General features: G+C 34.0%; 1 protein-coding gene across 2 annotated transcripts in view; it reads right to left on the reverse strand.

Annotated features, from left to right (window-relative positions):
* Positions 1-221: 221 nt before the first annotated feature.
* The window catches only part of SNAPC1 (small nuclear RNA activating complex polypeptide 1), a 35,519-nt gene continuing 20,470 nt past the window's right edge, over positions 222-15,270 (reverse strand). For both annotated transcript variants that reach the window (XM_044230892.1, XM_044230891.1), the window contains 2 exons: positions 4,446-4,544; positions 222-856 (listed from right to left, as the gene is read on the reverse strand). In XM_044230892.1, the coding sequence (XP_044086827.1) occupies positions 795-856; positions 4,446-4,544 (161 nt within the window). In that variant the 3' untranslated portion in view covers positions 222-794. The remainder of the gene's footprint in view (positions 857-4,445; positions 4,545-15,270) is intronic.

A 15,270-nucleotide genomic window follows, 5' to 3' on the forward strand; every position in this document is an offset into this window, starting at 1 on the left:
CCCCACTAGCCACAAATGTGTGCACACGCACAGATGTGTGCACACACACATGCATGCTCTCTCCCCAAAAATAAATAAATCTTTAAAAAAAAATAAAAATAATTAGTATTTAAATGTATTTAAACAATGTACTGAAATGATCATATATGTATAGATATGGCACATGCAAACATATCTATACATACATATACACATATACATACATAATGTCAGGCCAAAGGGAGCTTTAAAACAAGCACCAAAGACTATTTAATTGATTGCAGAAGTAGAAACTGGGCTTCCTAAATATCAATCGTATAAGTTACTGACCACATAAGTTTCATATGTTCAAAAATAAAGCAAATAAGGCAAAAATTGTATTGCACTTAACCACACAGTATATAAAATAGTTAATACATACCATAAATGAATCCATTACCATACTATAAATTTAATAATCCACTTAATATGTAATAAACATTATTACTTCAAAAACAAATATCTTAAATAGTTAATATCAGAACTCTAAGAGGTATAACATTACAAAAAAGTTATAGTAAACAATAATAATCTGCAAATAAAAAGATTATTTCTATTACATTCTAAATCCAAATTTTATTTCCACTTATGCAGGTTTCATAAAAGGAAATTCTTATTTCTAATTTTTTGTTCCTTTATAAATCTAGAGCAATGTTAAGACGTTGCCATTTCAGAGAAATAACCTATAGTTTCCCAGAAGAATTATTTTTAATACTGGCAGTCTTCCTGTTCAATATCCAAAATATAAATCTTTTCTTTTATTGGAGATGTCAAAATTAAGACTTCTTCGCTGGGTTCTTTGTTCTGTATTTTCTTTTCCTCTTGGGTGCAGTGAACTCTAAAGACATAAAATTAAGAAGTCTGTCAGGTTTATAAAATAATACTTTAACTGGTAACATACACTTAAATAATTGTTTAATTGGAATGCCCTCACAACAAAGCTCCAACAAGAAATCCTAATATCCTAAACCTAACATATACGTGATTCTTTCCTTCAAAATGTCACTGCAGTTGAAAACTTACTAAAGTAGACTCTAGTCTTCCTAAATCCTATTTAATAAAAAGTTACTTTGAAGTTGTTTCAGATGGGTATGCTCTCCCTACAACTAGCATAGACCCAGTGTGCCAGATCTGAAAGGTATACAGGCCAGTGCGATGAGATAGAGTGATTAAAATTTGAATTTCATTTCAATTAAACATGAAAATGTGACCCAAATCATTAGTACCATACATCTTTTTAAAAACTTATTATGTTCAATTAGCCAGCTGATAGTACATCATTAGTTTTTGATATCGTGTTCAACAATTCATTAGTAGCATATAATACCCACTGTTCATCACCACACATGCCCCCCCTTAATACCCATCACCTGGCTACCCCATCCTCTCACCCTCTCCCTTCTGTAACCCTCAGTTTGATTCCCAGAGTTCAGAGTCTCTCCTGGTTTGTCTCCCTCTCTGATTTCTTCCCATTCAGTTTTCCCTCCGTTCCCCTGTGGTCCTCCGCACTATCCCTTATGTTCCACATATAAATAATTATTCCTTATGTTCCACTATAAATAGTTATTTCAAATTTGAATGTTAAATTTTCACCTGTGGAATCATTATTGTAACTAAATAGTTGTAAAATGTAGGACATAAATTAAAATGGCTCTACCTTTTAGTGTTGTAGTTTTCATAATTTGTAGTGTTTATTAAACACCAGTTTAAATAATATTACCTCTAGTAATAATTATAATATTATAGAGAATAAGTTATATTTAACAGGCTAGGCTTGATAGCTGGTAATTCGTCAGTGATAATGAATACAATGTGTATTAAGAACAATTTTTTTTTCATTTGGCTTTGTATTCATTCAGCAAGCATATCCTGAGTGCCCATCATGTTTCAAACACTTAGCTATGTACAGGGCTATAAAGATATATACTATCGGCATTTAAGAACCATTTTATTTCGATCACAGTTATTATAGATCTGAGTACAGTGACTGGCCCACAGTGGACCTAAGTAAATATCTGTTGAATATATCAGATCAGTCTGTGCCTTCGAGGACCTTAGAGTTCATTTAGGGGAAAAAAACACCCAGTTCATTGCGGTAGAGAGAAACAGTGTAATAGAAATATATAGAAGACAAAGAATAGGCATTTCACAAGGAATACTTGTTTCCACATATGAGTGAAATCATATGATAATTATCTTTCTCTGCTTGACTTATTTCACTCAGCATAATCCTCTCCAGTACAACTTTCTGGCTATAACAGGAGGTGCCACAACCAACACTCAAATAAGTGTTTATCTAGAAAGAGGTATGAACCTAAAAATTACAAATCATTAAAACCAAAGAAAATAACAGAAAATACAAAAACATGAAAATTATGAAAGACATAAAGAAACAAAAAATTCCCCACCAATGAAAAACAAAAGACGAGTGATGGGAAAAGGAACAAGAAAAGACAAGAAAGTAAGAAGCAAAAGAGATTTCAGGAATCTTCTAGATTCCTAGAAGACAGCAGCAACCAGGATGAAGTGCAGCAGGCCAAGAGAGCAAACTGTCCAGTAAAGCACGTTAGAGGTCAGCAAGAAAGTTTTTTAAAAATCTGAAAATGACAAAATCCCTCATATGTCCTAATAGCCCAACAAGAGATTTACATGACTGAGGAAGAGTTTGAAGATATATTCATGTTAAGTCTATAGAAAAAAATAAATATGACAAAAAGTTACCACTCTCTAGGGAAAACTATAAATGTACAGATTAAGTAAGAATCATAGTCCATTACATGACTCTGTTGTCAATAATGTTTTATAAATGCAGAATACTTACATAGCTAAAATAATTATGTTGAAGGCTGGGGCCTGGGAAGTATACGTGTGTTTGAAGTTGGAGGTAAAGAATATATTAAAGAAAACTATACCCTTGCCTTCCTCAGTGGAAAGTCAAGAGATAATCCATAGAACTAAAACATAAAGTAAAATACACATTTTTTAATCATTGATGGATTACCAACTATCAAGCCTAGCCTGTTAAATATAACTTATTCTCTATAATATTATAATTATTACTAGAGGTAAATACCAAAACAATAAAGAGTCAAAAGTGATGAATTGTTGAACACTACATCAAAAACTAATGATGTACCATATGTTGGCTAACTGAAAATAACAAAAATAAAGTAAAATATGAAAGAAATGGAATCAAAGTCAGAAGACTGTGGTTTCTTATAGTGAATATTCTAAAATTATGTGAATTAAGACATATGCATATGTCATTATAATTTAACCACATTTTTAAAAATTACAAACTGATAGATTTTAAAATAGGACTTGCCAAAGAGCCATAAAGGTGTGTATGCATATTTAACTGTTTACTCACAAAAAAAGCCACCAATCAAGACTGGAAAGAAACTATAGCCTGAAACTCATCACAAGATTGTAAAGGACTATTTTATGCTGACATAAGCAAATCATAGAAGCACTCACATTTATGAAGAAACAAATATTCCTTGTGAAATGCCTATTCTTTGTCTTCTATATATTTCTATTACACTGTTTCTCTCTACCGCAATGAACTGGGTGTTTTTTTCCCCTAAATGAACTCTAAGGTCCTCGAAGGCACAGACTGATCTGATATATTCAACAGATATTTACTTAGGTCCACTGTGGGCCAGTCACTGTACTCAGATCTATAATAACTGTGATCGAAATAAAATGGTTCTTAAATGCCGATAGTATATATCTTTATAGCCCTGTACATAGCTAAGTGTTTGAAACATGATGGGCACTCAGGATATGCTTGCTGAATGAATACAAAGCCAAATGAAAAAAAAATTGTTCTTAATACACATTGTATTCATTATCACTGACGAATTACCAGCTATCAAGCCTAGCCTGTTAAATATAACTTATTCTCTATAATATTATAATTATTACTAGAGGTAATATTATTTAAACTGGTGTTTAATAAACACTACAAATTATGAAAACTACAACACTAAAAGGTAGAGCCATTTTAATTTATGTCCTACATTTTACAACTATTTAGTTACAATAATGATTCCACAGGTGAAAATTTAACATTCAAATTTGAAATAACTATTTTTTAACAATAAAATCTTTTTAAAGTTCTATCCAGAAACTTTCTTGTATTTTGTGAGCCTTGCCCTTTCTTAGGAATACATTCCAGACATCCTCATGATGTCGTATATTGACATACTAATAATGGTATTTTACCTATCCTTTTATCTCTCCTTTCATTTATTGTATTAACATTTATTTTTAAGTGTCACGATTAATGCTAAAATTCTCCAATGTGTCAAGGAAAAAAGCATCACAAAAACACACAGGTCACCACCTTGCTGTTCATGAGTTCTAAACCTTAATGCTCCCCAAGCATAACTTTCCATCGATATTTGACAAAATTTCATCCATACCTGTTTCGCTAAAACTTCCATTGTCCTCTTCCTCTTCTGTAATTACAGGCATACTCAGCCTTAAAGATTTATCTTCTTTATGTACATTCTGCATGTCATCTGGAAATAGTTAAGAAAATCATTTCATACAAAAATTAAGAATGTTAATCATTTGAGAAAAATTTTTACACAAAATGAAGTCATTACTACAATAACAAAAATTAGACATTTAAACTAAATGCTAAAATTGTAATGGTAAAGACAAATATGCATTTTAAAATCCATATCTATTTTAAGTATTCTTTGTATCTCTGCTTTGAAAATAATTGAATTCTTCCATTAAAGTAAAGAAAATGAAGGAAAAGGAAAGAAATGAAATTAATCAAACATGAATATTTTACTCAAGCTTTATCACACACATCATGGGTTATATCTGTAGATATCAAGGAATAATTGTGAGTCTTACTTCAACTATATAAGCTAATCACAAATGTAATTTTAAAGGTAATAGCCTTGTTTTTGAATGTATACTATCTTTTCTCACTGTATCTGCTTGATTCCTCTAATCATAATTTGCCACTGACTCACCATTTTCCAAAATATTTTTCTACATCAACCTTCTGATGCCTAAAGAAATATCCTCATCATATTTATCAAATACCATTGTCTTATCAAGTCTCATTTAACACATAACTTTCAGGTCCAACAGCAATACCCACATACATTCTCATTCCTCATGCTGCCTTATTCTTTTCCACAATACTTCTACCATCTGATCTATTATTACATGTTGGATTTTTTTCTCTATGGTCTGCCTCTTTCCACTAGAATGTAAGTTTCACAAGCACAGGCTTTAAGTCAGTGTATCCCCAGCACTCAGAAAAGTGCTTGACATACAGTAGGGCCTCAATAAATATTTATTAAATGATTAAGTATGGAAGAAAGGATTTTATAACACCATATTTCATTTAGCACATATGTTAACACATACCTGTCAGCACTTCTCATAAGGCAAGAAATTAAATGAAAATAAACTTAAATTTTCTGCTCTGAACACATACATGCTGAGATGGGGTATAGAGTTTATGGAAAGAACAGATTGCTCTAAGGAAGAGGTGAGTAAACTGTAGCAATAAGCTTCTTAAATACAATTTAAACTTAATAAAATAATACCAGTTTCCCATTAAGTCATTAGAATTTTACCTTTACAAATCATAAATATTAATTACAATATTTTATTACATAAGTTTTCAGATGGTAGCTGTTTTAGGAAATCTCTTATTATATCTAATCAGGCTTTTTAAAAAATTTGAACCTGTATTTCCAGTTCACAAAATTTTTAATCAGTACAATCTACCCAATGTTACTGATACTATTCTTCACAATCTTTTAGCCATGTCCATCCATATCCATTATTAATGATTTTTCCCTGAATCCACATTTACAACTTCAAAGACTATTCAACAATGTCACGACAAGGATTTCTGAGTTAAAACTGGACAGGTGAGGGACACCTGGGTGGCTCAGTCGATTAAGAGTCTGCCATCTGCCTTTGGCTCGGGTCATGATACCAGGACTCTGGGGTCGAGCCCCACACTGGGCTCCCTGCTCAGCGTGGAGTCTGCTTCTCCCTCTCCCTTCCCCCCCGTTCATGTCCCTTCTCTCAAATAAAGAAATAAATAAAATCTATTTTTTTTAAAAAAAAAAAAGGGCAGTTGAGAAGTCTTCATCTAGTAACATGATGATTACTTACATTTTAGATGGATCTCTACATTAAGTTTAAAAAATAAAAAGCAATGTTCTCTAAAAGCTCTTAAAAACAAATACAGTGCTTCACCCACCTATCATACAGCCAGAAACCAAGAAGTTAACACACAAAACTTCAGATGTTTACCTCAAAGTCCACATATTAAATAAAGCTCATGAACTTCAGTCACCAGTATGTTCCCCAGGCCCTTATCCAAAACCTGATTACGTTTATTTTACATAAAACCGAAGTGAACAGCCAACCAGTTTCTGAAATCATTACAGTTAAGCAGCAGCAAAAGGGAAAAAAAAAAATGCCATAAGCCACAATGACAACAGAAAGAAGACAACCTACCACAATAAATGTAACAAAAACTTTTTAAAAAAATAAGACATAAGAGTTGACAAAGTACTGCAGTGTGAAGCCGCAAATATAAAGATAAACTTCCGCACACACTTATTTCTTGATGTGATCGTTATATTCTAAAGCCTAGTAATATAAATATGCTTATGATAATAACCCTGAGTCATAAAGATTAAATTAAATTGTGTTTAGGATATACTGTTCTAGAAAATAGGAGGGCACAGCTGGGTGGCTCAGTTGTTAAGCGTCTGCCTTTGGCTTGGGTCATGATCCCAGCGTCCTGGGATCAAGCCCTGCATCAGGTTCCTTGCTCAGCAGGAAGCCTTCTCCCTCTCCCACTCTCCCTGCTTGTGTTCCCTCTCTTGCTATCTCTCTCTCTCTGTCAAATAAATAAATAAAATCTTAAAAAAAAAAAAAAGAAAGAAAGAAAAAAGAAAAACAGGAGAGCATAAAATAAATTTTAATATTTTTCTAATTATAAAAATGATAAATGCACACTGTAAAAAAACAAGCAATATATAAAGAAAAATGTTTTACAAAGATATTAACCAGAATAATTAAGCTTTTAAAAAGTATTTTTTTTTAAAGATTTTATTTATTTATTTGACAGAGAGAAATTACAAGTAGATGGAGAGGCAGGCAGAGAGAGAGAGAGGGAAGCAGGCTCCCTGCTGAGCAGAGAGCCCGATGCGGGACTCGATCCCAGGACCCTGAGATCATGACCTGAGCCAAAGGCAGCGGCTTAACCCACTGAGCCACCCAGGCGCCCCTAAAAAGTATTTTTGACATTTAAATCACTAACTTTAGTTATTACAAAACTAACTCCCTAGAAGGTAGATGGTTTTTACTATGCTCAAAGCTAACAATGTGGGATACAATTATAACCAAGAGACTATTGTTCAATCTTAAGTGGTCACTAGACACGCAGTTAAAAGACAACATACTTAACTGCATGCCTAATTTGAGCTCCAGACCCACATTTCCAGTTACCTGAGAGACAGCAAGTATAGCAGTTAAAGATTCAGGCTTGGATTCAGACACATTGCTATTCCAGTCTCAGCTCCACTAACCAGGTAGGTGACCTTGGACATGTGAAAGAAGTGTGGCAGATACTCAGTGTGACAGAAATAATAGCTATATCCTCTCTACCATCCTATCATCATTACCATTACTGATGTCCTTCCAGAAATGTGCATGCTATAGTCTAGGAATGGGGAACACATACAGCTGAAGCTTAAATAATACAAACTTAGGTATATCCAATCAACAGACTGAGCACTTTTTATTGCCCGACAACTATTACAGGAATTGAACCTGGAAAGGCAGACTGGGACAAATTCTACCCCTGATAAAGTCTTCATCCTTGATCCTTATTTCTGTCAAAAGCACCAACATTCCTTCAGTTGCTTAGGCATTAAGCATCAGCCTCTATGTTTGGATATATACAGCTACATTACATCTCCATCAGCCTCTATGTTTGGATATATACAGCTACATTACATCTATGCTTGGTTATATACACTGGCTCTCGTATCTGTTCACCAGCTTGCCTAATTCCTACAACCACCTGGCCAGTTGCTCATGCTCCCCTAGAACAGCCTTTTCCTTAGTGTTCCTATTTTCAGTTTATCCCCACCTACCAACTATACTACTCCCAGATTGATTTTCTTCAAAGAAAACTGGTATACCACTTTCTTGCTCAGAAGTCTCAGATGACTCCCCTCTGCTACCAAAATTCAAGGTTCTACACTTCGGGGCTGGTCAAAATACAACCTCAACATATTTTTCTACATTAACATCAACTCATCCTTTACACTCCCAGGCAAAATGGAGTCACTCTATACTTCCAACTACCCTGCCTTTTTTTTCATGCTAATCCCTGTATTTGTCTTAAGTCTATGAAAGTATTGTTATATTTATTTTTTAAATAAAAAAAAACTTTGGATTTTTTTCTGGATTACTAAAGTAACATACAGTTAATACAAAAAATTCAAACATTACAGAAATGCATGGACTTAGAAATTTGTCATGATCCCATCCCTGAGAATTAACCACTGTTCATATGCTTCTAGATTTCTTTAATGATGTAACATTGTGTTTATGCCTACATATGTATTTTTTAAAGATTTTATTTATTTATATGAGAGAGAGAGTACGTGTGTGTGTGCAAGCATGGGGGAAGGAGAGGGACAAGCAAACTCCCTGCTCAGCGTAAGCCCACCATGGGAGTAGATCCCATGACCTCGAGCCAAAACCAAGAGCTGGACACTCAACTGACTAAGCCAACCAGGCATCTGCCCCTACAGATATTTTAAGAACAGAAATGCAATCATACTCTTCTTTAAAAAGACATTCTCACTAAGCAATGCTTAATAGATCTATTTTGTACCTACTTTCATGTCACTATATATAGAACTTTCTCTAAGCTTTTTAATAACTGCAAAATATTCTTTTGTATGGGCTAACAATTTTACATATCACGTTTTTCAATGTTATATATTTGAGTCGTTTAGCCTTTGCCATTTCAAATAATACTGCAGTGAATGTCCTATTTTTTGTCACTTGTAAAGGATAAATACCTAGAAACTGAATCGCTTCATTAAAAGACACATACTTCTAAAATTTTGACAGATGATTCCAAATTGCTGTCTGAAAAGGTTGTGCCAATTTATACTGCCACTTAAATTCAGATTTTACCTATTCATACTTTCACTATCAATGGGTATTCACTTATCCTTAATATTTTCCAATTTAATAACTTATATAAAAAATCATGCTTTAATTTATGTTCCTTTAATTATAGAGATTAAATATCTCTTCACAGGGGCACCTGGGTGGCTAAGTGGGTTAAAACCTCTGCCTCAGGTCTCTGAGCTCAGGTCATGATTCCAGGTCCTGGGATTGAGCCCTGCATCAAGCTCTCTGCTCAGGAGGGAGTCTGCTTCCTCTTCTCTCTCTGCCTGCCTCTCTACCTACTTGTTATCTCTGTCAAATAAATAAATAAAATCTTTATAAATAAATAAATAAATATCTCTTCATATGCATGTTGACTGTCTGCATTTTGTGAATTGCATGCTCATCTCCTAAGCCAGTTTTTCTACTGGGTGGTGGCCTTTTTCTTACTAATTTATAAAAGCTCCCCTGAAATTAGAAATGTTAACATTATTATATGTGCTGCAAATAGTTTTGCAAGTTCTTTTGCATTGCTGGGAGTATAAGGTGCTTCTTTTTGAAAAGAGCATGAAATCAAAAATACCTTTCCACTTTAAGGAAATGAAATTTTGATTAAAGAGAAACTAAGCACTTGGATCTTTAAGATATCAAATAACAAAGCACTTCTGCTTCAAAGTACTTACAGCACCTTCTGAGCCACAAAGCTGGTTAGCTAGAATAGTTGAGTTACAACTAAAAAGATTTTAATTCAGGTATCTTATTAGACTTTTTCTTTCTCATGGGTTAAATCCCTCACACACCTAGGTAAATTCAATAACATATCTTAGATGTGATAAAGAACCAGTTCTTAAAAGCTAATTTCAGAGTTTATGAAAATGTTTTAAGTAACTTCATTAAGTAATAAAATATACTATAGCAAAGGAAGTGATATATTACACCTGCCAAATATTTAAGATGAAAAAAAACTTCTAATTTCTTTCCTATCTTGCACTTACTCCTCTTTTGTTACTCAGCCACATAAAAACAAAACAAAACAAAAACCTGTCTAGGTGTTTAAGAAAGCAACTTGGCCAGCCGACCTCTCTGCACTTGTATGAAGGTTGATTGCTAATAAAAACTGCTAGTGCAGCTTTCAAAACCCAAAGTTATCTTTGATAAACCTTAGAAAAAACACTGACTCTTGCAGAAGTTATTTTTAAATACAATCAAACTAATCAGTATTTTCATCATGTCCTCTGGGTTTGGGTTTGTTTGAGTTGTTAATTTACAGATAATAAAAGTCCCCATTTTCAATATACAGGTTTAGGAGTTTGGACAAATGCAGTTGTGCAATTACCACAGCAACCAAAATACAGAACGATTCCTTTATTTTCATTATCAGAAAATTTCCCTGCCCTTCTTCTTTTTTTTTTTTTTTAAAGATTTTTTATTTTTATTTATTTGACAGAGAGATCACAAGTAGGCAGAGAGGCAGGCAGAGAGAGGGAGGAAGCAGGCTCCTTGCTGAGCAGAGAGCCCGATGCGGGACTCGATCCCAGAACCCTGAGATCATGACCTGAGCTGAAGGCACAATCTTAACCCACTGAGCCACCCAGGTGCCCTCCCTGCCCTTCTACAGTCAACACCGCCCTCCACCCTCAGCACCTAGCCACCTATGTTTTCTGCCCCTATAAATTCTGACTCTTCCAGATTGTCTTTATGCCTTTTATGTCTGTCTTCTTTCTCTTAGCACAAGGCACATGAGTCCCCCATGCTACTACATATATCAGCAGCTGCTTTATTCCTCAGTAGTAACTCACTGTACACTTACTCCAGAGTTTGTTTACCCGAGTTGAAGACATTTAGGCTGGCTGTTAATTTTTCACAATTATGTACAGAACCAGTAGAAACTTTTGCATACAACCTTTTGTGTGAAATTATGTAAGTTTTTACTTCTCTTGGGTAAACACCAAGGAGTAGGACTGCTGGGTCATAAGGTAAGTTTGTGTTTAGCTTTATTGGAAACAGCCAGTCTTCCAAAGTGACTGTACCATTTTGGATTCCCACCAGCAATGTATGAGGGTTCAAATGTTCTGTGTCCTCATCAGCTTTTATTATTGTCAATCTCCTTGTTTTGTTTTTCAGTTTTTGTAGCCACTGTCACAGGCAGTATTAGAATGTTACTATGCTTTATTTTGCATTTCCCACTAACTAAAGATGTCAAACATCTTTCAAGATGCTTATTTACCATGCACATATTCTTTTTGAAATATCTGTTCAAATTTTTTGCCCATCTTTTCATTGGGCTGTTTATTCATTACTAAGTGTTGACAGTTCTTTATATATTTGGATACAAGACCTCTATCAGGTTTGTATCTTGCAAATATTTTCTCCCACTCTGTGGCCTGTCTTTTCGTTTTCTTATAAGTGTCTTCCAAAGAATTTTAATTTGAAGCAAGTCTAATTTTTTTTCTTTTATGGCTTGTATTTCTTCTGTCATGTATAAAAAACCTTTGCCCAATCTAAGACCACATTTTTTGTTTTCATCTTTTTTCTTTTTTTTTAAGATTTTATTTATTTATTTGGCAGACATAGATCACAAGTAGGCAGAGAGGCAGGCAGAGAGAGTGAGTGAGAAGCAGGCTCCCCACCGAGCAGAGATCCCAATGTGGGGCTTGATCCCAGGACCCTGGGATCATGACCTGAGCCAAAGGCAGAGGTTTTAACCCACTGAGCCACCGAGGCACCCCGTTTTCATCTTTTAAGTTTTATGATTTTAGTTTTTATATTTAGGTCTGTAACCATTTTAAGTTAATTTCTGCATATGGCAAAGAGGTTACATTGAAGATCTGTTTTTTGCATATGGATATAAAATTGTATTAGCACCATTTACTGAAGACTATCTTTTTACCTGGAATTGTCCTTGTACCTTTGTCAAAAATAAAACTGACCATGTAAGTACAAGTCTATTTCTAGATTCCCTAGTCTTTTCCATTGACTTGTATGTCTACCTTTTTGCAGATAGTACATTGTCTTGATTTCTGAAACTTTATAGTTATTTCTCAAAACTGTTTTGGCTACTCTAGTTTCTTCCCATTTCCATATACACTTAAGAATCAGCTTGTTATTTATATAACTGTTGGGACTTCTTGGGATTACATTTAATCTATAGAACAATACAGGATTAGGTGTCTCTTAACCATATTGGTTTTCTAATCCATGAGGTCCATATTATCTCTCCGTTCACCTAAATCATTTTTGATTCCTTTTATCGTTTTGTAGTTTTCAGCATACAGATCCCACACATATGTTGTTACCTATATACTAAGCTATTTTGTGTTGTTATACTTTAAAATTTTTTTCAATTACTCATTATCCCATTGTTAGTATACAGAAATAGTAACCCTGTACCTTGTGACCTCGTTAAACTCACTTATTAGTAACTACTGAGTAGAATTTTTGATATTTTCTGTATAAAAAATAATTTCATTTGTAAACAGACACAATCTTATTTCCTCCTTTCTAATCTAAATGTCTATTATTTTTTTTTCTTGCCTTACTTTACTGGTTAGGACCCTCCAGTATGATGTATAAGAGGAATAATGTATAGTCATCCCTGCCTTTTTCCCAATTTCAGAGGGAAAGTATGGTTTCACCATTAAGTGAAAGTATGGTGTTAGCTGTATTTTTTTTCCACACATATCCTTTATCAGGTTGAGAAAGTGCCTTTCTAATCCTAATTTTCTCAGATTTTATCATGAATAGATGCTGGATTTTGTCAAATATTTTGTCGATATATACTGAGATGATTATATAGTCCTTCTTCTTTATTCTGGTTCTCCTTTATTTCCTAAATAAACCAGCCTTATATTCTTGGAATAAACCCAAGTTTGTCCTACTACATTGTCCTTTTAATATACCATTGGATTCAACTTGACAATAGTTTGTAAAAATTTTTATATTCATATTCGTGAGGGAAAGTCTTTGTCTTTTCTTAAAAGGTCAATAAGCTGGGAAGTGTTCCTTCTTGTGTCTTCTGAAAGAACAGCATAATATTCCTTCCTTAAATGTTTCTTAGACTTTCCAGCAAAGCCATTTGCTGGAATGTATTTCTTTTAGTAAACGCAGAACTACTCAAATGCTGTATTTCTTTTAGTGTTGGTCTTAGAAATGTGTGTCTTTAAAAAGATATATCCATTTTACCTAACCTATTGGCATAAGAGTATTTATAATTTTTCCTTATTAGCCTCTTAATTTCTGTACGGTTTGCAGTAGTGTCCTTTACCTTACAAAATTTTGTGCTCCTATGTTTTTTCCAGGGAATTTTCTTTAAGATATTTTTACGCATAAAATCAGTCATTTGTAAATCAAGGTAATTTTCTTTTTAAAAATTTATTTATTTATTTGACAGAGAGAGAGAGAGAGAGAGCGCGAGAGATCACAAGTAGGCAGAGAGGCAGGAAGGAAGCAGGCTCCCTGCCAAGCAGAAAGCCAGAAGCAGGGCTTGATTCCAGGACCCTGAGATTATGACCTGAGCTGAAGGCAGAGGTTTTAACCTACTGAGCCACCCAGGTGCCCCAATCATGGTAATTTTCTAATTTTTCTGAAATCATGTCTTACTTCACTCTCCTGCCTAATTACGTTGACAGGCAGTATTAAATACAATTGTGATACTTCTATGTACTAGCAACAAACATGAGGTGGCCTTTTGTCAAATGACATGCACTCACATACCTACTTTTTTAAAATTGAGTTAAGATATAACCTACTACTTTTTTTTATCTGGAGCAGAGGCTGACAAACTGTAGCCCCAGGTTAAACCTGGCCTACCACCTGTTTTTGTAAATACAATTTTATTGGAACATATTCATTTGCTTATATATTGTCTGTGGTTACTTTGCTTTACAATGGCAGAGTTAAGTAGTTGTGAAAGAAATCTTATGGCCTAAGAAGCCTAAAATATTTACCCTCTGGTTCTTTATAACAGGTTTGCTGAACCCCTAATCTAAAGGATTCTTTTTTTTAATCAAGAATAGATGCTAGGGGCGCCTGGGTGGCTCAGTGGGTTAAGCCGCTGCCTTCGGCTCAGGTCATGATCTCAGGATCCTGGGATGGAGTCCCGCGTCGGGCTCTCTGCTCAGCAGGGAGCCTGCTTCCTCCTCTCTCTCTCTCTGCCTGCCTCTCTGCCTACTTGTGATCTCTCTCTGTCAAATAAATAAAAAATCTTTAAAAAAAAAAAAAAGAATAGATGCTAGATTTTATCAAATGTCTTCTTGGGTAAGTATAAAATGAATTCACATTTTCCCCTTTAATCTAATTGTATGGCAAATTATATTGATATATTCCTAACTGCACCGTCCCTGCATTCTGGAACAAAATGCACTCAGTTAAGTTGTTTTATAGCTGGGATTCTTTCAATACCTATAATAGGATTTTTTTTCAGAGTGAGATTGGTCTAACAGGTTTCTTCCCAATATCTGCCAGCCTTGTAAAAAGAACTAAGAAATTCTGCTTTTTGAAGTATTTCCTGATTATCCTTAACAAATGTGGTATCTCCTCAGAATTTTCAGTCTACTTCAAGCAACTGTTACCAAAGTTAATCATAACTGGACTATGTTAAAGGTATTTAACTTTAATTCTCCTTCCACTACCTGGAAGGGAAAGGATATAGGAAGGAAAACATTTATGTTAAAAGGCTATAACCCATCTTTATATGCTGCACTAGTAGCTAAGAATGTGTTTTATATTAGGCATTGAATATTTACTAATGTTTCTAATGCCTTTTTTTTCTCCTCCTGAGCCTGCTAATCAGATTCCAACTTTATGTATGGTGAATATATATTACTCGTGCAATTTTTTAAAAATTAAACTATTAAAATATAGAGTCATTTCTTTAAGAATCAAATACTAAGGTTAATTTGATAGACACACTATTTTAAAAGAAAAGGTACAGCTTAATTAATGCAGCTAAAGGGAAATATAGTTTATAGAATGTATTACACCTAAGTCTACACTTAAGTTTAATTCACACACAAAAAGTACTTATAAAATATGCTCTGGACAATTTTAGACTGATTTTATAAA

Source organism: Neovison vison, chromosome 13, assembly GCF_020171115.1.
Source record: "Neovison vison isolate M4711 chromosome 13, ASM_NN_V1, whole genome shotgun sequence".
Taxonomy (NCBI): Eukaryota; Metazoa; Chordata; class Mammalia; order Carnivora; family Mustelidae; genus Neogale; species Neogale vison.